Below are 21,258 nucleotides of genomic sequence, written 5' to 3' on the forward strand. Positions count from 1 at the left end.
CACTTACTGGGCTGTTTGCTGCAGTTGTGATACAATCAGTTTTCTCTGTTCTAAGTCCTCCAGTTCTCCGAATGCTGAGCTGTGTATAACCCCGCCCACACCACTGATTGGCAGCGTTCTGTGTACACTGTGCCATTCAGTTGTGGGGGCGTGGCTGGACTACCTAGCAGTGGGATTACTAGTCCTCTAATGATAATCTCTAACAGTGATTTTATCAAATCTACACCAAGCAGCCCAGTAAGCGACACATCGCTGGAATCAGGGTCTCTGCCCCTACAATATGCTGCTCTCAGATTGGGTGAAAAAAAAATCTGTTGACAGATTCCCTTTAAATGGTAGTTTCACCATTAAGTAATAATGCATCTCTTGGATAAGCATATATAATAAGCGTATATTATTGAAAATATCTCTTAGACCCAGTGAGGCTGGTGTATTTACTTTGGAAACTCATGTCAGAATACCTGTATAATCCTAATAATAAAATAAATCCAGTTAGGGCTCATTTTAATATCAGGCAGGAAAATTCTTACAAAAGGACTATACGGCCATCCTAAAATGGATTTTCAAAATAAGTTTCCTAGCCTCATCAGGTATAAGAGTTTTATCTGATAAGGTATAAAGCTTTAATTATGAAATCTGATGACAGATCCTGTTTGAAAACTCTCTTCTTGTACTTGTATACAGTACATGCTAGAGTTACCATCTTTGGGTTGTATAAAGGTTCACATGACAGGTAAAGGTAAAATGTCATCTATATTTCCATTCATCCTAATAGAGGAAGCATCCAGGCTGAAAATAGCTGTAAGATTAGAGAAGAGCTATTGTTTTAAAGGGGTATTCCAGTACGAAGAAGCAGTCACCTATCCACAGTTGATGATGAGTGATAACTTCTAGACTGCTGGGGGGTCCAACTCCTGAGAATTGAGGGGCTGCGCGCATGCGCGACCTCTGCTAGAAATCTCCATTTCATATGAGACTGCCATAAAAAGCAGAAAGTCCTGGCAAACCATTATAGATTTAATAGAGCGGCAGTCACACTCTGTCGCTTCACTCTAAACAGGAATAGAAGTGCCCTGTTCTAATTAGTTTATCGGATCTTAGAAGTCAGATTCCCACCGATCTAGAAATTATAACTTATCCTTTGAATAGGTGATTCTTTTTTTCCTACAGGAATAACCCTGTAATACAATTAGGACAGTTATCGGGTATACTTGACCTGGTAGTCACAGCAGCCATGAATCTTACTCATTCTGCTATTTCCTATACCAATCTTTATTGCCATGGTTCAATTTACCAATAGGCACAGTAGGCTTATGTCTATGGTGGAAGGGGCTCAGCATATGAATTACATGTAAATTAAACACCGCTCATTGTTATTATATGTAATTTATTGATATATGGTTATTACGCTCTTGTAGAGGACTGTAAATAAGAGGTAAAACCCCAGAAGGGGACAATTTTTGAGATTTTGTATGGAGCATACACCCCACCTCCCAGATAAAACACTTTACGAAATTGAAATATCCCTTTAAGAACATATTTTGTTTCTCCATCCAACTATATCAGTGTTTGGGAAATCCAGATGGTATATGTACAGTTCAAAGCACTGGAAAACAACAGACAAGTCATCCTGGATTAGCGCCCGCTGGTCTTAGCCTACATGAGAAAAGAATGATGATAAAAATCTACGTTTAATCAGACTACAGACATGTCACATTTATCAGATGGAGGGAAATATGTTTTGGGTTTAGAATGCAGGAAAAAATTTGTAATGTTATTTTGCATCATATATAGTCACGCATAGAAGATTTAGGAATTCTCATTGGCAATTGGCACCCCTTCCTTTTTTAGAAGACATCTTTAAATTTTAGGAAGAAATCAATGTAACGTAATTGATTTTGTTTTAAAAATGGCACCTAGATGAGACGCACCATCACATCAAAAGTCCAAAACACTGCAACTGTACAAGCCCATTACCATTACTGTCTTATGTGTACTGTTCTTTGAGAGGCCTCTGATTTTCAGGAATTCTAAAAATATAACGGTGGTATGTTCCAGGTGTCCATCCCCACCTTCCCTCTTGATTCGTTGTAAGCTGAGATGACTAATAAAAGAGGATAGCAATTGAGAAAAAAAAAACAGGATTTTGCGGTACTCTCTTGCAAGATGTTTAAGATATATGTGTCTTCATGATTAGGGATGGGTGAACTCACACGGTAGTTCGGAATCTGTGCCGAACACCTAGTGTCCTTGCCCGGACCCTGAACATGGGCTTCTTCAGGAGGTCCGTGTTACTGTTTGGGCAAAGCTTGTTGAAATCAGCCAATCAATAAGCTTTACTGTGTGGGCATTTTTGGCTCAATCACAGCCATGTCAAGTATTAACATGGCTGTGATTGGCTGGCACACACTGTGTAAAAACAAACAACAACAAAAAATACATAGGGTCTCGTCTATTTTTGATAACCAGCGCAGGCAAAACCAACAGCTGCAGGCTGCAGCTGTCAGCTTTATATTGGCTGGTTATCAAAAATAGAGGGGTCCCCACACTGTCTTTTAAAATAATTTAATAAAATAATAATAAAAAAAATGATGTGGGTTCCCTGACAGCTGGGGGCTGGTATTCTTAGACTGGGAAGGGGCCATGGATATTGACCCTCCCTAACCTAAAAATAAAGGCAGAGACAGAGTAAGGTCCTTACATTGAAATAAACCCACAGACTCCTTATTTGAAATAAAAACTCCCTGACCCTCTTTTAACCATTTATTCACCATACATTAAAATTAAAAAGCAAAGTTGTACTCACCTTTCTGCTGATAATCCATTAATGGCCATGTCCCACGATGATCCGGATGGTTTGAAGTGCGATCACATCAGTGATGCAACCATTTACCACGCCAGCTGGAACACATTGAACAGAGCATGTGTGCTACAAATGAAACAAGTATGAGTGTGTGCCTTGGTTACGATAGGTATCCAGTTTTCATAATAGGTGATTATGGAAGTCATGCTGCCCATATGCTACCATCTTAGAGCATTATGCTGTGATCATGAAGAGTTAACTTTGTGACAAGCAACATATGGGGGAACTTTGAACAGTGACAGACAACCTTGAAGCATTGTGCTATTGTTGGAAGACATGCCAGTGGCAAACAAATCTTGGGTTGTAATCAGTAATAAACAACCTATTGTGCAATGGCAAGATACTGATGATTCAGCCTAAACATACTGCACAGATGTGATAGGGGTGGATGTGGGAGTTGTGTATAAACAAGGGGACCCGGTTCAGCGAGGTAGGGACATTCCAGAAGGTATCGTGGACGCACGGTTTCTGTGATGACAATGTCACGGTCCATTTTTGGAGCTGTGACAGAATGTGGATTCTTATAGAAACCTTTTTCCTTTTTCCCCCGGTGGCCGCTGGAGTTTACTACAACTGTAGTTGTTTTGGTGCTGGTTTTGCCCCCGGTGGCTGCTGGGGTTACTACACGTTTGAATTAACCAACAGGTGATGACTACTCCCCCCTCCTTCCTATAAAAGGTCGTCATGTGCAGTAAATCACTGTTGGTAATATTGTTCATCTGTTATCCAACCGTGGTGAAGACTGGACCTACCTGGTGGAGAGGGGGTTCAGCTTATCTGGAGCAGTGGAGTTGCTACTGGATGCTGATTGGATCCTTACTCTGTTGTTTGGAGCATTTGCAGCAGAGCAAAGCTAAGTTTTGGGTTTTAGTTGCTTTAACCCCTTGGTGTCTGTTTTATTTTTCTTTGTGAGTTATTGGGTGCAGTTCGCTTTATTCCCTGTCTCACCTCCTGGGGAGGGGGTTGGTGGTTTAGCTCAGGGCTAAACAGGAGATAGGGACAGGTCGGGGACTTGGGCCTCACTACCTTCAAGTGTACCCCCAAGTTACAGAGAGTCAGGGCACTCCCTTAGCCTGAGGGACAGTTCAGGGGCCCAGGTTCCACGTCTCCTGCTTTGTCCCAACTGCCCCGTGACATTATTACCTACCCACCCATTTTTTCCTGGTGAGCCATGGCCCTAATGCAAACCTGTCTCCAATTGCTGCAGACCCTCACTGAGGAGTGTGGGGTGCTGCATGGTGTGGTGGAGCAGCAGCTGCAGCAGTGGGAGGGGTACGGGGCCTCAGCTCAGATGTAGGCTCAACCAGAGCCCAAGTTATCTCTCCCAGACAGGTTTTCTGGAGGGAGAGAGAATTTTTTGTTTTTTCAGGAGGCCTGCAAGCTACACTTCAGGCTCCGCCCTAGTTCATTAGGGAGTGAGGTATAGCGGGTGGGATTCATTATAGCCCTCCTTGAAGGTGATCACCTATCCTAGGCCTTCTCCCTGCCGGCCGATTCACCATCTCTACGGTTGGTGGACGAGTTTTTTGCGGCTTTGGCGAATATGCCTCCTGGGGTCTTTGCTGAGGAGGAGGACTCACAGGTGCAGGTGGATGAGCCCAGGCAGGTGGGAGGAGTTGGTTCCCCAGCGGTGTTGCCTGTGGATCGTCGTGATGTGGGGGCATGCTTTAGCTGTGGACAGACTGGTCATGTTTTCAGGGTCTGCCCAGCGTGCGCCAAATCTTTTGTACCATCTAAGGAGCCGCGCCCCCCTGGTCGTGTGGAGGGAGGCGACCAGGGAGTGTATATTTCCTCCATTTTGCCCTCTCAGTGTACTATGTCAGCAGAGGTGGTGGTTGGCGGGGTACCTGAGGGCATACCGGTGTTTGTGGACAGTGGAGCGGGAGTCAATCTGCTGGACGCTCATTTTGTCCAGACACATGGCCTGAAGTGTAGGACGCTGGCCAAACCTCTAAGCGTCCAGGCCATTGACTCTGTCCCACTGAGCCAGGGGAGGTTGACACAAGTTGTAGAAAATATACATCTGCACATAGGGACTCAGCATGAAGAGTCCCTGTTATGCTACGTCTTGGGGGGAATGCCATCACCTATCGTTTTAGACCTCCATTGGTTAGAAAAACACAACCCGGTCAAAGATTGGCGATCTAGGGAAGTAGTCAGCTGGGATCAGTCGTGTGAGGGCTGCTGCCCAGGGGCTACTGTCTCTGCCGTCTTTCTACAACCAGCCCCTTCTCCAGTGGGGGCAGCAGAGGTGCTGCCAGGGAGTAAGGTCAAGTCTCTACCCTCACCACATGCTAACCCTGGGTGTCGGAGTCCTCGTAGAAGGAGGGGTCAGAGGAGATTGGTGACTCCTTCTGAGCATTGTGGGGGTGTGAGTATGACGACACAGGGGGACGCCTCTGTTGCCAGTCCTTTGAAGAGTTCACCATTTTGTGGCAAACGCATGAATGGTAATAAACGTTCAGGTCCGGACCTGTGTGTGAACGAGTATGTATGGGTGGCCACCTAAAAAAATCAGGGGAAGTGAGTTACTGGGGTCTGGAGTTCTCGGGTGATCGGGCCGTATCGGGTGTCAGCCATCCTCGGCCCGGAGACTTACCAGCTGGAGTTACCCCCAATTATGCCCTTACACAACTCGTTCCCCAGGTCGGCGCTCTGGAGATTTGTGGTGCCTCCGGAGCATACATTGCCATTTCCATCTGCCCACGTTTCACATAAACGTGCGAGTCATGTGGTCGCTGAGGTGAACTCTGGTGGACTTAGGCGTCCGCACTGTAGGTGTTTTTCGGGTGAGGTGCAGTGTTGAGGGTCCAGAGGCCCCTCATTGAAGGAGGGGTACTGTCACGGTTCATTTTTGCAGCCGTGGCAGAATGTGGATTCTTATAGAAACCTTTTTCCTTTTTCCCCCGGTGGCTGCTGGGGTTTACTACAACTGTAGTTGTTTTGGTGTTGGTTTTCGCCACGGTGGCCGCTGGGGTTTACTACAACTGTAGTTGTTTTGGTGCTGGTTTTGCCCCCGGTGGCCGCTTCGGTTACTACACGTTTGACTTAACCAACAGGTGATGACTACTCCCCCCTCCTTCCTATAAAAGGTCGTCATGTGCAGTAAATCACTGTTGGTAATATTGTTCATTTGTTATCCAACCGTGGTGAAGACTGGACCTACCTGGTGGAGAGGGGGTTCAGCTTATCTGGAGCAGTGGAGTTGCTGCTGGATGCTGATCGGATCCTTACTCTGTTGCTTGGAGCATTTGCAGCAGAGCAAAGCTAAGTTTTGGGTTTTAGTCGCTTTAACCTCTTGGTGTCTGTTTTATTTTCCTTTTGAGTTATTGGGTGCAGTTCACTTTATTCCCTGTCTCACCTCCTGGGGAGGGGGTTGGTGGTTTAGCTCAGGGCTAAACAGGAGATAGGGACAGGTCGGGGACTTGGGCCTCACTACCTTCAAGTGTACCCCCAAGTTAAGGAGAGTCAGGGCACCCCCTTAGCCTGAGGGACAGTTCAGGGGCCCAGGATCCACATCTCCTGCTTTGTCCCAACTGCCCCGTGACAGACAAGACCAGAGTATTTCCTTCTCGCTGACACTGTGGTCCCTCCAGTGGAGAAGTGATGTTACAATACTTGGTAATGTATTGATGCTTATTTCTCTATGTACTATAATTCATATTAATTGCATGATTCACATGAAATGAATTAACCAAACAGGGTAATATTATATCTGCCATTCCATAATTTAGCATTATCCTGATGTAATCTTAATAAATTGTTACATTATTGTTTTACCATAAAACTGTATTCAGTGTGCCTAATTTGTATATTAGTGAGCGTTACGTAAGTAAGGGCGTACTCGCCATGTTACTTTGACGTGGTAAAACAGCACGGAAGCTCTGCCTGTGACCAGTGGTAAAGTTAATAATGTCTTCATTGGTCATATGCAGACACGTTCTTATGTTTGGTGAATAAATGGGTAAAAGAGGGTCAGGAAGTTTTTATTTCAAATAAAAGAGTCTGTGTGTTTATTTCAATTAAAGGACTTTATTCTGTCTCTGCCTTTATTGCATTTGACTATGGGGTTAGTAATGAGGGTGTCTTATAGACTCCTCTCCATTACTAACCTGTGGGCTTGATGTCAGTGGCCATAAAATGGCTGACAACAGCCACACAACTATTACCTCACTTGCCACCACACCAGGGCAAGTGGGAAGAGCACCTCCCATCTTCTAGCGATGACGTCCTCTTCTTCGCTTCCCGTCGCGGCTTCGTCTCTGGCGCACTTCTCTGCCCTGTTGAAGGCAAAGCAGTGTACTGCAGTGCACAGGCACCGGACCAGGTCAGAGAGATCCTGCGCACTGCAGTACTTTACTCTGCCCTCAACAGGGCAGGTAAAGTACGCCTGCGTCGGAGCCGCGACGGGAAGCAAAGACGAGGATGTCACCGCTACAAGATGGGACAACCATCGGACCAAGACCGGACCGCCCCCCAGGTGAGTATAATAAAACTCATTTTTGATATCTTTCAGGTTACATCGGGGGCTTATGTACAGCATGTTTTCCGCTTGCTCCTCTTGCCACAGGCCTTCTTTACACCATAGGTCCTGTTGAAATGTTGTGGTATATATATTTTTTTAACCCTTTCCCAAAACTTTTGAAAGCTGGCTGTCTTTTTTGCTGGATTCATGCGAGTCATAATGCAAAAGATTCAGATTTTGGAAAAATCTGTATTTTCTGTAAAACTGAAGGGAAATTCAACTCGCTCCTCCCAAATATGTATACAGCGCATTAATAAAAAATATATATTTAAGTACAATATATATGAATTTCTTTTTCTGTTGGAAAATTATTTTATTTTTAGATTTTAAATCATCCAAACAGATCAGATTTTTACAGCCGATGTTTCCTTTTTTTCTAACGGATCAATATTTAATATATGAAATGTGAACTACTATACTGAGACGAATGAATGCCGTGGTAATAAATATGGTATTATACAAATGGTGGGAAAACTAAGCCTCCTAGTGAACAAGGAGACTCAGGTTTCCACATCGGTAAAATATGTTTTCTGGGAAGCATGAATATTAAAAAATAATGTTTTCTTTTGCTTCAGCACATGGCACGATATTATTTTTGCATGAGGTTTTGCGCTATAGGATAACATATTCTCCATTTTCTCACACACCACATTTTTTTCATCTTGTCTGCACCGCTAATTATTCTATGATGGGTGGCGGTTTCAGAACCCACCACAATTTTATACGGTTTATGGCAGGAAAGGAAGCCAATATAGCATAGACATAATATCGAATATACAGAATAACAGCAGAATGTGTAAGACAATATAGAACACATTAATGTTACACCTGCAGTGAAATCACTCATAAATGATGCTTACATTATGTTAAATCTTTATATTTTTTAATTGGCAAACTTTTTTCTTTATCATATTATGATCTGTATTAAAAAAATGATAGAATCTTGTTTTTTTTCATACTGGCCACTTGGGCTACTTTAGACTCATACTTCCTGTTTTAAGAAGAGTTTTCAGCAGTCTCATTATCATCACAGGCAGGATTACAATGACAGGTAACACAGCTGATACTGCCGGGTCCACCAGTTACAATTGACATAGACAGTAAAACAGATAATTAAATCAAACTAACAAAGTCAGGTGAAGCCGACTGCAAAAGCCACCCATGTCACTTCTTTTAACCGCTTCACTGTTTCTGAATCCGGGAGCAGTTAGATGTGACATAAGGTGGAGGATGTTCATTTTATGGGGCGCTTGTGTGGCACTTTGTTAGGGCAGAATCCAACTTAAAAAAGACCCTGTGTGCTATCCTTTTTAATGGGAACCTGTCACCCCCCAGGCGTTTTTAAGTAAAAGAGCCACCTTGTGCAGCACTAATGCTGCATTCTGTCAAGGTGGCTCTTTTATTTAGCATCCCTTCCACCGCCCAAATAATCGTTTTTAAAATTGGTCAGACGTACCTGATATTTGACAGGGGAGCAGGTCTTTCCCCCCCTGGACACAGACGCTTCACATACGTCAGTCATGTCCAGCTTTTGAATTTGGCGCTGCCTCCTCAGCGTTCATTTCTTTTTCTCGCGCCTGCGCTGTAATATTCTTTCAGTGGTACAGCAGGACCTGTGATGACGTCAGCACCATGTGACCAGTAGGGGCGGAGCTCAGCAGAGCAGTGGTGCAGCAAGACCTGTGATGATGTCAGCACCATGTGACCAGTAGGGGCAGAGCTGATCAGGGCAGCGGTGCAGCAGGACCTGTGGTGACGTCAGAATATTACAGCGCAGGCACGAGAAAAAGAAATGAACACTGAGGAGGCGGCGCCAAATTCAAAAGCAGGACATGACTGACGTATGTGAGGCATCTGTGTCCAGGGGGGAAAGACCTGCCCCCCTGTCAAATATCAGGGATGTCTGACCAGTTTTAAAAATGATCATTTCTGTGGTGGAAGGGACGCTAAATAAAAGAGCCATCTTGACAGAATGCAGCATTAGTGCTGCACAAGGTGGCTCTTTTACTTAAAAATGCCTGGGGGGTGACAGGTTCCCTTTAAAGATGTGCATCCTGTCATGATCCAGCGTGGATCTGACAGTTTAAATGGATAAGTGAACTTTTTTCCTTTGGCTAGGTGCCAAAGTGATGTGATTGCCCCCGGTGGCCATTAGAATTATTACACGTGGTGTCGTTCAGTCTAAGTTGTCCCGGTGGTGGTGAGTGGTAGTGCACTTTAGTTTCTTTGGTTTAGTGCACGTAATTATAAATCAGGTGTGAGGCTCTATAAAAGAGTTCAGGTGTGTTCAATCACTGTTGGTGATATTGTGTGTTAGTCATTCACAAGGAAGCCTGGGTGAAAGAAGGAGCTGAACATGAGTCCTGCGCAGCCCAGCCAGAGGGGACAAGTGGCAGCAATGTGGTCTGCAGGAAGGGCTGGCATGGTGTGGTGGAGTCGCAGTTTACGGTGTCAGCAGGAGGTGCTTGCATGGCTTGGTGGAGTGGCGACGATGATGAGAGTTGCACTCAGCATGCTGGACTTGGTTGCTGAAAACTGGACTCAAGCATGCTGGACTTTTTGGCAGAAGCTGGACTCATCTTTGGGACTCTGTTTACTGGGCATCTGCAACTGGTGGTGGACTCTGCTCCAAGGCTGCACTATGGTGAAGGATCCAGTTATGGTGATGGATCCGGGTGGAGGAGAAGATGCACACAGGTGGTGGACTCTGTTGCTAGGAGCGTACGCAACAGAGCAAAGCTAAGTGGTGTTCCCCCTGTATTGTCATTTTCCCTTGTGTGTGTTTAGTGCAGTGGTGGGATTAGTTTCCGCACCGACCAATTCCCTAGTGAGGGTTTAGGGTCAGGGCGAGCTAGGGTTTTTAGGTTCCTGTGCGTCGCCCGGTACGGAACCGGCATAGGGAACGTTAGGAGTGCAGAGACACTGGCTCAGGGGAGTACAGGAGGTCTCCACTTCCCTATTCCCTATTGCAGGGCCCACCATTGTTAATGTTACCCAGGTTCCCCCTTTAATATTTAAATTCGCCTTACTGGAGGCGGGGTTTCCAGACTACTTTATATATACGTGTAATATCTAAATTCGCCAGTTGGAGGCGGTGTATCCAGCTGCACATTTTATTATTTAAATTCGTCCCACTGGAGGCGGTGTATCCAGGGTCACGCGTGTCATGGGTTCGCCTTGCGGTACTCGCTGCGTCCAGACACACGTGACCGTGACATTATCACCAACCTTACATTTTTTTTTTCTGGTGAGCTTTGGCCATGTGGAGACCTGTGAGTAATTGCTTCCGGGCCTCACTGAGGTGAGAGGGGAGCAGCAAGGTGTGTTAGAGCCGCTGCAGCAGCAGTTATCAGGGTCTGGGGCCTCTGCTCAGGCAACCAGGAAATCAAAATGGCGGCTTTGGCAAATTGCGGGTCTGGCAAAAGCCCCCTAGAGTCGCTGCTAGGGAGCGGGACTTGTTCATACAGGCGGACGTACCCAGAAAGGTGGGTGGAGTTGGTGATCCCCATGGTGCTGTCTGGGGTTCCCCGAGGTGAAGGGGTACGTCCCTGTAGTGAGCCGACTGGTGATAGTCAGCGGGGCTCACGCCAAATCTTCAATACCACCGAAGGAACCGCCCCCTCCTGGTCGTGTGGAGGAAGGCGACCAGCGAGTGTATTTTTCCTCCATGTCCCTGCGGCTTTGGTAAAAGCCCCCTTGAGTCGCTGCTGGGGAGCGGGACTTGTTCATACAGGCGGACGTACCCAGACAGGTGGGTGGAGTTGGTGATCCCCATGGTGCTGTCTGGGGTTCCCCGAGGTGAAGGGGTACGTCCCTGTAGTGAGCAGACTGGTGTATAGTCCGCGGGGCTCACGCCAAATCTGCAATACCACCGAAGAAGCCGCCCCCTCCTGGTCGTGTGGAGGAAGGCGATCAACGAGTGTATTTTTCCTCCATGTCCCTGCGGCTCTGGCAAAGTGCCCCCTAGAGTCGCTGCTGGGGAGCGGGACTTGTTCATACAGGCGGACGTACCCAGACAGGTGGGTGGAGTTGGTGATCCCCATGGTGCTGTCTGGGGTTCCCCGACGTGAAGGGGTACGTCCCTGTAGTGAGCAGACTGGTGTTATAGTCCGCGGGGCTGACGCCAAATCTTCTATACCACCGAAGAAACCGCCCCATCCTAGTCGTGTGGAGGAAGGTGACCAGCGAGTGTATATTTCCTCCATATTCCTGTCCCCTCTCCTCCAGGTGTGTGCAGCAGGTGCGCTGCGCGGGAGTAGGGACAAATCTCAACCCTCGCCATTAACCAACCCTGGGAGGGTAGACCTCATGGTGAAAGGGTTGGAGGGTGGTGTCCCTTGGTGAATAGCGGGGGTGTGAGTGTGGTGACAGCAGGGGGACGCCACTGTTGTCGTGTCCAGAAGGAGTTCACCAAATATATGACAAACGAATGTGTGCAATAAACGTTCAGGTCCGGACCTGTGTGTGAACGAGCGTCTATGGGTGGCCACCAAAAAAAAAAACATCCGTGGAAGTGTGTTGCGAAGTGTTACCTGCGCATACTAAACATACACATACATAAACTCGTTCCCCAGGTCTTCGCTGTGGAGATGAGTGGTGCCTCCAGAACACATACTGCCAATACCAGCGATGCGTTTGTCATTAACCTGAAGTGTCAGGTAGTGGTGGGGTGAACTCAGGATCTGGGCGTCCCCGCTGTTGGTGTTTCCCTAATGGGGAGTGGTCTTGAGGGTCCAGAGGCCCCTCATTAAGGAGGGGGTACTGTCATGATCCAGCGTGGATCTGACAGTTTAAATGGATAAGTGAACTTTTTTCCTTTGGCTAGGTGCCAAAGTGATGTGATTGCCCCCGGTGGCCATTAGAATTATTACACGGGGTGTCGTTCATTCTAAGTTGCCCCGGTGGTGGTGAGTGGTTGTGCACTTTAGTTTCTTTGGTTTAGTGCACGTAATTATAAATCAGGTGTGAGGCTCTATAAAAGAGTTCAGGTTTGTTCAATCACTGTTGGTGATATTGTGTGTTAGTCATTCACAAGGAAGCCTGGGTGAAAGAAGGAGCTGAACATGAGTCCTGCGCAGCCCAGCCAGAGGGGACGAGTGGCAGCTATGTGGTCTGCAGGAAGGGCTGGCATGGCGTGGTGGAGTCGCAGTTTACGGTGTCAGCAGGAGGTGCTTGGATGGCTTGGTAGAGTGGGGATGATGGTGAGAGTTGCACTCAGCATGCTGGACTTGGTTGCTGAAAACTGGACTCAAGCATGCTGGACTTTTTGGCAGAAGCTGGACTCATCTTTGGGATTCTGTTTACTGGGCAGCTGCAACTGGTGGTGGACTCTGCTCCAAGGTTGCACTATGGTGAAGGATCCAGTTATGGTGATGGATCCGGGTGGAGGAGAAGATGCACACAGGTGGTGGGCTCTGTTGCTAGGAGTGTACGCAACAGAGCAAAGCTATGTGGTATTTCCCCTGTATTGTCATTTTCCCTCATGTGTGTTTAGTGCAGTGGTGGGATTAGTTTCCGCACCGACCAATTCCCTAGTGAGGGTTTAGGGTCAGGGCGAGCTAGGGTTTTTAGGTTCCTGTGCGTCGCCCGGTGCGGAACCGGCATAGGGAACATTAGGAGTGCAGGGACACTGGCTCGGGGGAGTACAGGAGGTCTCCACTTCCCTATTCAATATTGCAGGGCCCACCATTGTTAATGTTACCCAGGTTCCCCCTTTATTATTTAAATTCACCTTACTGGAGGCGGGGTTTCCAGACTACTTTATATATACGTGTAATATCTAAATTCGCCAGTTGGAGGCGGTGTATCCAGCTGCACATTTTATTATTTAAATTCGCCCCACTGGAGGCGGTGTATCCAGGGTCACGCATGTCATGGGTTCGCCTTGCGGTACTCGCTGCGTCCAGACACACGTGACCGTGACACATCCATTCTTTTTTTCCACCAGGCATTTATCAAAACCTTGGTCAGAAACAAAAAATTCTTACAGCAAATCTTATTTCCCATAGAAATAAATAGTAACAGTTTTTGCTTTAGTTTTTACTAGGATTTTGGAGAAGATACAGTGGGGAAAAAAAGTATTTAGTCAGTCAGCAATAGTGCAAGTTCCACCACTTAAAAAGATGAGAGGCGTCTGTAATTTACATCATAGGTAGACCTCAACTATGGGAGACAAACTGAGAAAAAAAAATCCAGAAAATCACATTGTCTGTTTTTTTTTCATTTTATTTGCATATTATGGTGGAAAATAAGTATTTGGTCAGAAACAAGCAATCAAGATTTCTGGCTATCACAGACCTGTAACTTCTTCTTTAAGAGTCTCCTCTTTCCTCCACTCATTACCTGTAGTAATGGCACCTGTTTAAACTTGTTATCAGTATAAAAAGACACCTGTGCACACCCTCAAACTGTCTGACTCCAAACTCCACTATGGTGAAGACCAAAGAGCTGTCAAAGGACACCAGAAACAAAATTGTAGCCCTGCACCAGGCTGGGAAGACTGAATCTGCAATAGCCAACCAGCTTGGAGTGAAGAAATCAACTGTGGGAGCAATAATTAGAAAATGGAAGACATACAAGACCACTGATAATCTCCCTCGATCTGGTGCTCCACGCAAAATCCCACCCCGTGGGGTCAGAATGATCACAAGAACGGTGAGCAAAAATCCCAGAACCACACGGAGGGACCTAGTGAATGAACTGCAGAGAGCTGGGACCAATGTAACAAGGCCTACCATAAGTAACACACTACGCCACCATGGACTCAGATCCTGCAGTGCCAGACGTGTCCCACTGCTTAAGCCTGTACATGTCCGGGCCCGTCTGAAGTTTGCTAGAGAGCATTTGGATGATCCAGAGGAGTTTTGGGAGAATGTCCTATGGTCTGATGAAACCAAACTGGAACTGTTTGGTAGAAACACAACTTGTCGTGTTTGGAGGAAAAAGAATACTGAGTTGCATCCATCAAACACCATACCTACTGTAAAGCATGGTGGTGGAAACATCATGCTTTGGGGCTGTTTCTCTGCAAAGGGGCCAGGATGACTGATCCGGGTACATGAAAGAATGAATGGGGCCATGTATCGTGAGATTTTGAGTGCAAACCTCCTTCCATCAGCAAGGGCATTGAAGATGAAACGTGGCTGGGTCTTTCAACATGACAATGATCCAAAGCACACCGCCAGGGCAATGAAGGAGTGGCTTCGTAAGAAGCATTTCAAGGTCCTGGAGTGGCCTAGCCAGTCTCCAGATCTCAACCCTATAGAAAACCTTTGGAGGGAGTTGAAAGTCCGTGTTGCCAAGCGAAAAACCAAAAACATCACTGCTCTAGAGGAGATCTGCATGGAGGAATGGGCCAACATACCAACAACAGTGTGTGGCAACCTTGTGAAGACTTACAGAAAACGTTTGACCTCTGTCATTGCCAACAAAGGATATATCACAAAGTATTGAGATGAAATTTTGTTTCTGACCAAATACTTATTTTTCACCATAATATGCAAATAAAATGAAAAAAAAACAGACAATGTGATTTTCTGGATTTTTTTTTCTCAGTTTGTCTCCCATAGCTGAGGTCTACCTATTATGTAAATTACAGACGCCTCTCATCTTTTTAAGTGGTGGAACTTGCACTATTGCTGACTGACTAAATACTTTTTTTCCCCACTGTATATCCTACATACCCATGCACACAGAGGTATCCTCAGAGCATGTAGGGTGCACCAAAGTAAGGTGACTTCATACAGGAATGAGGTCTAAGGCCTCTTTCACACTTCCATTTTTGACAATCAGTCAAGATCCGCCAATTTTGGAAAAAAACGGATCCGCCATTTTTCTTTGCGGATCTGTTTTTTTCCCCATTGACTTTCATTATTGGCGGATCCTGCCTGATTGCCGTCCGTTGCATCCGTTTTTTTGAGGATCCACCTCAATGTTAGTGTCCGTCAACATCCTCAAAGATTTCCAAACGGAGCTTGCAACGTTTTTTTCCCGGCGGATCCTCCAGACACTGAATTAACCCCAAATTCTGTCTGGGTGCCGGAAAAAAAAAAATCTCTCTCTCTCTCTCCCCTCTCCCCCCTCTCCCCCCATCCCGGCCAGCGATTCCTTTAAATTTCCTCATTTTCAGGATCCGTCTAAAAACGGATCGTGTGCCATCCGTTCACATCAGTTGAGAACGGATCCGCTTGTCTGCCTTTTTGGCGGATTATAACTGATGCAAATAACTGAAGTGTGAAAGAGGCCTAAGGGGTAACGTTTCTGCTTGTGGAGAGTGACATTCCAGCTCTGGCATGCCAAGATGAGTAGTCCATGTGTATGACCCCTTACGCCATGTACTGCACATATATCAGTAAATGCTGCATTATTCATAGAACTTAAGAAGACTATTACTTGACATTATCTCATTGTTTTGTATGACCAGGTCTTCAGATTATGGAACTACATATTCAAAGCTGAACCTGCAGCCCGGTGTCACCACAGTGATCGACAAGTTCTATATCTGCCCCACCAACAAGAAGAAGGTAAGTTGTCCCCACCTCTTACTTTGGACTGTGTCCTGGTTGGTTGTCAAAACCTGGGCTAACATTGGTTGTTCCCCCCTTGTGTCTCTTGGCATGTTCATATATGATGGATAGTGTATAAGTATAGTATAAGTATTGAATGATGTTGTTGTTATTCTGGCAATACATGAATATGTGATGTCATTCACCTTGAGCTTATGTAGACTTGTATGATTTTGTATCACAAAGGTTATGTCACTGTCAGGTGACCCAATAACCAAGAGTGTCACTCATTTCATAAAATACATGTTTTATTAAACATTAATTGACAAACAACCATAAAACCATTGCCTCAAACCAACACTTATAGGAAGGAGAAACAGCAAAAGGATACAAATTCAATTATATAATGAGTCAAAATTTAAAGAAAATGACTACAGTATCCTGAATAATATAATATGCCCAACAATATACTTAGTATTTATTGATTAGATACATTTTTAATAAAACTATAGAAAATTGCATGTAAAAAACCTGCATAGGTGTGAATAAAATTTACTGCCTTAATTTGAATAGAATCTAACACATAATTCACACCATTGAATAACTATTCATTAATCAGCTGTTCCTGCTGCTACACCACCATAGCATGGCTGTAGAAAATTGCATGCGAAAAACCTGCATAGATGTGAATAAAATTTACTGCCTTAATGTGAATAGAATCTAACACACAATTCACACCATTGAATAACTATTCATTAATCAGCTGTTCCTGCTGCTACACCACCATAGCATGGCTGTAGAAAATTGCATGCGAAAAACCTGCATAGATGTGAATAAAATTTACTGCCTTAATGTGAATAGAATCTAACACACAATTCACACCATTGAATAACTATTCATTAATCAGCTGTTGCTGCTGCTACACCGCCATAGCCTAACACATGGCTGCAGAAAATTGCATGCAAAAACCTGCATAGATGTGAATAAAATTTACTGCCTTAATTTGAATAGAATCTAACACATAATTCACACCATTGAACGACTATTTATTAATCAGCTGTTGCTGCTGCTGCTACACCACCATAGCCTTACACATGGCTGCAGAAAATTGCATGCAAAAACCTGCATAGATGTGAATCAAATTTACTGCCTTAATGTGAATAGAATCTAACACATAATTCACACCATTAATAAACTGTTGCTGCTGCTACACCACCATAGCTTTACACATATAATATGCCCCACAATATACTTAGTATCTTTAATTAGATACAACAGGGCTAAATGGCTGTAGAAAATTGCATGCAAAAACCTGCACACCCCCAGGAAGAAGCACGGGCGAAACGGCGCGTTGGGGTGCGGGGAAGCAGCATCCTACTCTATGCCTAACTCCACTGTGCACACTGCTTATGTAATATGTATTTGGCCATTCATTTATCACATTTATTTTCATGCTTTGGGTCATTTTAACCTGCATACATGAGAGGCTGTGGTAGCGCTGTAGCAGCAATGGCTGCATATATTGCATATTGTCAGTGATTAGAATCCACATATATGTAAGGCTCTGGTGGTGTAGCAGCAGCAATAGCTGATTAATGAATAGTTATTTAATGGTGTGAATTGTGTGATAGATTCTATTCAAATCAAGGCAGTATATTTCATTCACATCTATGCAGGTTTTTGCATGCAATTTTCTACAGCCGTTTAGCCCTGTTGTATCTAATTAAAGATACTAAGTATATTGTGGGGCATATTATATGTGTAAAGCTATGGTGGTGTAGCAGCAGCAACAGCTGATTAATGGTGTGAATTATGTGTTAGATTCTATTCAAATTAAGGCAGTAAATTTTATTCACATCTATGCAGGTTTTTGCATGCAAGTTTCTGCAGCCATATGTAAGGCTATGGTGGTGTAGCAGCAGCAACAGCTGATTAATGAATAGTCATTCAATGGTGTGAATTATGTGTTAGATTCTATTCACATTAAGGCAGTAAATTGTATTCACATCTATGCAGGTTTTTGCATGCAAGTTTCTGCAGCCATATGTAAGGCTATGGTGGTGTAGCAGCAGCAACAGCTGATTAATGAATAGTCATTCAATGGTGTGAATTGTGTGTTAGATTCTATTCAAATTAAGGCAGTAAATTTTATTCACATCTATGCAGGTTTTTGCATGCAATTTTCTGCAGCCATGTGTTAAGCTATGGCGGTGTAGCACCAGCAACAGCTGATTAATTAATAGTCATTCAATGGTGTGAATTATGTGTTAGATTCTATTCACATTAAGGCAGTAAATTTTATTCACATCTATGCAGGTTTTTGCATGCAAGTTTCTGCAGCCATATGTAAGGCTATGGTGGTGTAGCAGCAGGAACAGCTGATTAATGAATAGTCATTCAATGGTGTGAATTGTGTGTTAGATTCTATTCACATTAAGGCAGTAAATTTTATTCACATCTATGCAGGTTTTTCGCATGCAATTTTCTACAGCCATGCTATGGCGGTGTAGCAGCAGGAACAGCTGATTAATGAATAGTTATTCAATGGTGTGAATTATGTGTTAGATTCTATTCAAATTAAGGCAGTAAATTTTATTCACACCTATGCAGGTTTTTTGCATGCAATTTTCTATAGTTTTATTAAAAATGTATCTAATCAATAAATACTAAGTATATTGTTGGGCATATTATATTATTCAGGATACTGTAGTCATTTTCTTTAAATTTTGACTCATTATATAATTGAATTTGTATGCTTTTGCTGTTTCTCCTTCCTATAATTGTTGGCTTGAGGTAATGGTTTTATGGTTGTTTGTCAATTAATGTTTAATAAAACATGTATTTTATGAAATGAGTGACACTCTTGGTTATTGGGTCACCTGACAGTGACATAACCTTTGTGATATATTTGTGCATTGAGAGTGTAGCCCGCTCCTTTGAAGGATAATGGGCTTGGGTATTGTGCTTACCAATTGTATGATTTTGTAACATCATAGAACTGTTTTTTTAACTGGTGATTAATTATTATGCCGTGATAAAACTTAAGAGTTCAGCCTTAATTGTCGTGTCATCGCACTGGTATTATAAAAGCATTGTTTCATGTTGCTACATCACCAATGTTGGCCTTATATAGGCCTTACCGCATGGAATGTTATGTCATCGCTTACCCAATTCTTATCAAGGCACTGCATGATGTGACATCACTTAAAGAAAATTTTGTATAATGACCTACTGCTCAAATCAGAAATGTTATATGAATTATTAAAAAAAAATTGACAATTTTTTTTTATTTTTTAGATCATGATCTGTTTTTTTTTTTTTGTGTGTGTTTTTTTAAGTTTATATGCAAAATGTCCCGGCTAGTACTCTAGCGCCACATATTGGAAGCAGTGATCCTAAATGTCAAAATCACCTTCAACTCCAGTCCAGAACCTCTCACCTAGCCAAATCAGATCTCATACTTTGCCCTGATGAGAGGAAAAAGCCTAAAACATAGTGTCTGCAAATTGAGATTCTGGTTTGGCTTTTATTCTAAGTCATATTGCAAGGCTTGTTAAAGGATCAATGTTGACTTTTAGGATCACTGCTTCCAATAGGTGGCACCAGAGTTCTAATCATTTTCCATTCTGAAGAGACAATTTTCATATTTAATTTCAGAGAGGAGCATGCATGACTTAAGTCTCCTCACTCTGACATGGCAGGCTTGGCTTGTCACTCTCCACAACGAGAAACGTAGCCCCATAGACCCACCCCCAAAAAAGTTTAGAATTCTTGCAATTTTCACATTGGCCACTAGGGGCATCTTAGACTCTTGCTTACTGCTGTTTCAGGAAGAATTTTTAGCAGTCTCATTACCATCACAGGTGGGATTAACATGACAGGTTCAATCAGCTGATAACACCAGATCCAGCAATCACCATAGGTCACATCACTGCTCACCTCTTTCCCCTCCATTCACAATGACGTTTGCACAACTAATGTGTTGTTTCCTGTTACAACAGGAAGTTATAAACTAAAAAAGCCCCCAGTGGTCATAGTGAAAATTGCAAGTTTTTTTTTTTTTTTTAATACTGATCGTGATATGGGAAAAAAAAATATTGCTAACATTTTTTTAAAGCCATACATGTAACATAAGTACCTGATTTAAACAATAGGTCATTTTCTGATGACACATTCCCTTTAAAGTGACCCTATGTATCCATTGTATAAAGCATTATCTGTTGTTTTTGCACTTTATGGATATCACTGACCTCAGCGTTTTATATGACATAGCTGACCCTGGCGTTAAGTACAGAGGACATGCAGTACAGTGTATACACTGTATGATGTCACATACCCCGGCTCTATTATATATCTACATACAGTGCAGGCTGTCATATTGTGACTGCCAATTAATAGAATTTTTAACCGATGTGCAGTATATACCATACTGTATGCTGATGCCATGACAAAACTCCCCTCCATTTTTTATCCATTATATAATGCCCTGAATGGATATTATGTACCAAATGAATAGCATTAAACCAGTGGGTTTTAATGACCAACTTCATCAGATGTTTCCTATGGTCCTCCCCAAAATCCCAAAACACCCCCAACCTCCTGCTCTTCAGCTGTTCCATGGCCCCTATAAAGCTCAATCCAATGTTTAATCCCAAACTTATACAAGATAATTCCTGCAGATAGCCCATTGACCGAGGGTTTTGGAAATTTTACATCTTATGCCCCTTCTCTATTTCATACGGGAAAGTGTATCTCTGTTATTTTTGCATTTCATGTACTCGGATTGATCCAACTTGCCTAGGCATACTCGTATATTACCTGGTTAGGCACTCAATTTCCCAAGCTTTATGTACTACCATCGGTGGCGCGGCCTGACGTTATATGTCACCGCCGGCGCATGCGCAATCCAGCTCAAACACAATGCGTTCCACAGCATCTTCTGGGCCGGCGGTGCTTAATAAGATAAGATAAAACAATGTGTTCTCTGATGCATGCGCCGAACAACTGCAGCGCTAGGTATCTTAATCTGGTGTCACTTCTGATTTTTAAACTATTTATGGCGCCCTTCCTTTAGTCCTTTTCCTGCTGTCTGATGGGGATTATCTCTGTACATGCCATGCCACCTTGGTCTGTAGCAACTCTGTGGGCATCTTGTACATATATGCCTTGGAACACCTGATCGCTGCATACGAGCTCGCCTGGTCACTTCTTAATGCTAAATATCCACTATTATTTTTAGTATGCACTCCTGATGAAGTTACTTTGGGAAACGCATTGAGTGCAGCATTCTATGTGTAATTGGCAAATGGTCTTTGAATATAGTTTAATGTGATGTGACAAATCAAGGATTCCATTGTTTCTAATGG

The 21,258-nt window shown here is 43.9% G+C and overlaps 1 protein-coding gene across 2 annotated transcripts in view; it reads left to right on the forward strand.

Annotated features, from left to right (window-relative positions):
- The window catches only part of SORCS2 (sortilin related VPS10 domain containing receptor 2), a 1,190,324-nt gene that overhangs the window by 582,653 nt on the left and 586,413 nt on the right, over positions 1 to 21,258 (forward strand). For both annotated transcript variants that reach the window (XM_073574542.1, XM_073574543.1), the window contains exon 3: positions 15,811 to 15,910. In XM_073574542.1, the coding sequence (XP_073430643.1) occupies positions 15,811 to 15,910 (100 nt within the window). The remainder of the gene's footprint in view (positions 1 to 15,810; positions 15,911 to 21,258) is intronic.

Source organism: Dendrobates tinctorius, unplaced genomic scaffold, assembly GCF_039654945.1.
Source record: "Dendrobates tinctorius isolate UK_male_01 unplaced genomic scaffold, ASM3965494v1 ptg000039l, whole genome shotgun sequence".
NCBI classification, from domain to species: domain Eukaryota; kingdom Metazoa; phylum Chordata; class Amphibia; order Anura; family Dendrobatidae; genus Dendrobates; species Dendrobates tinctorius.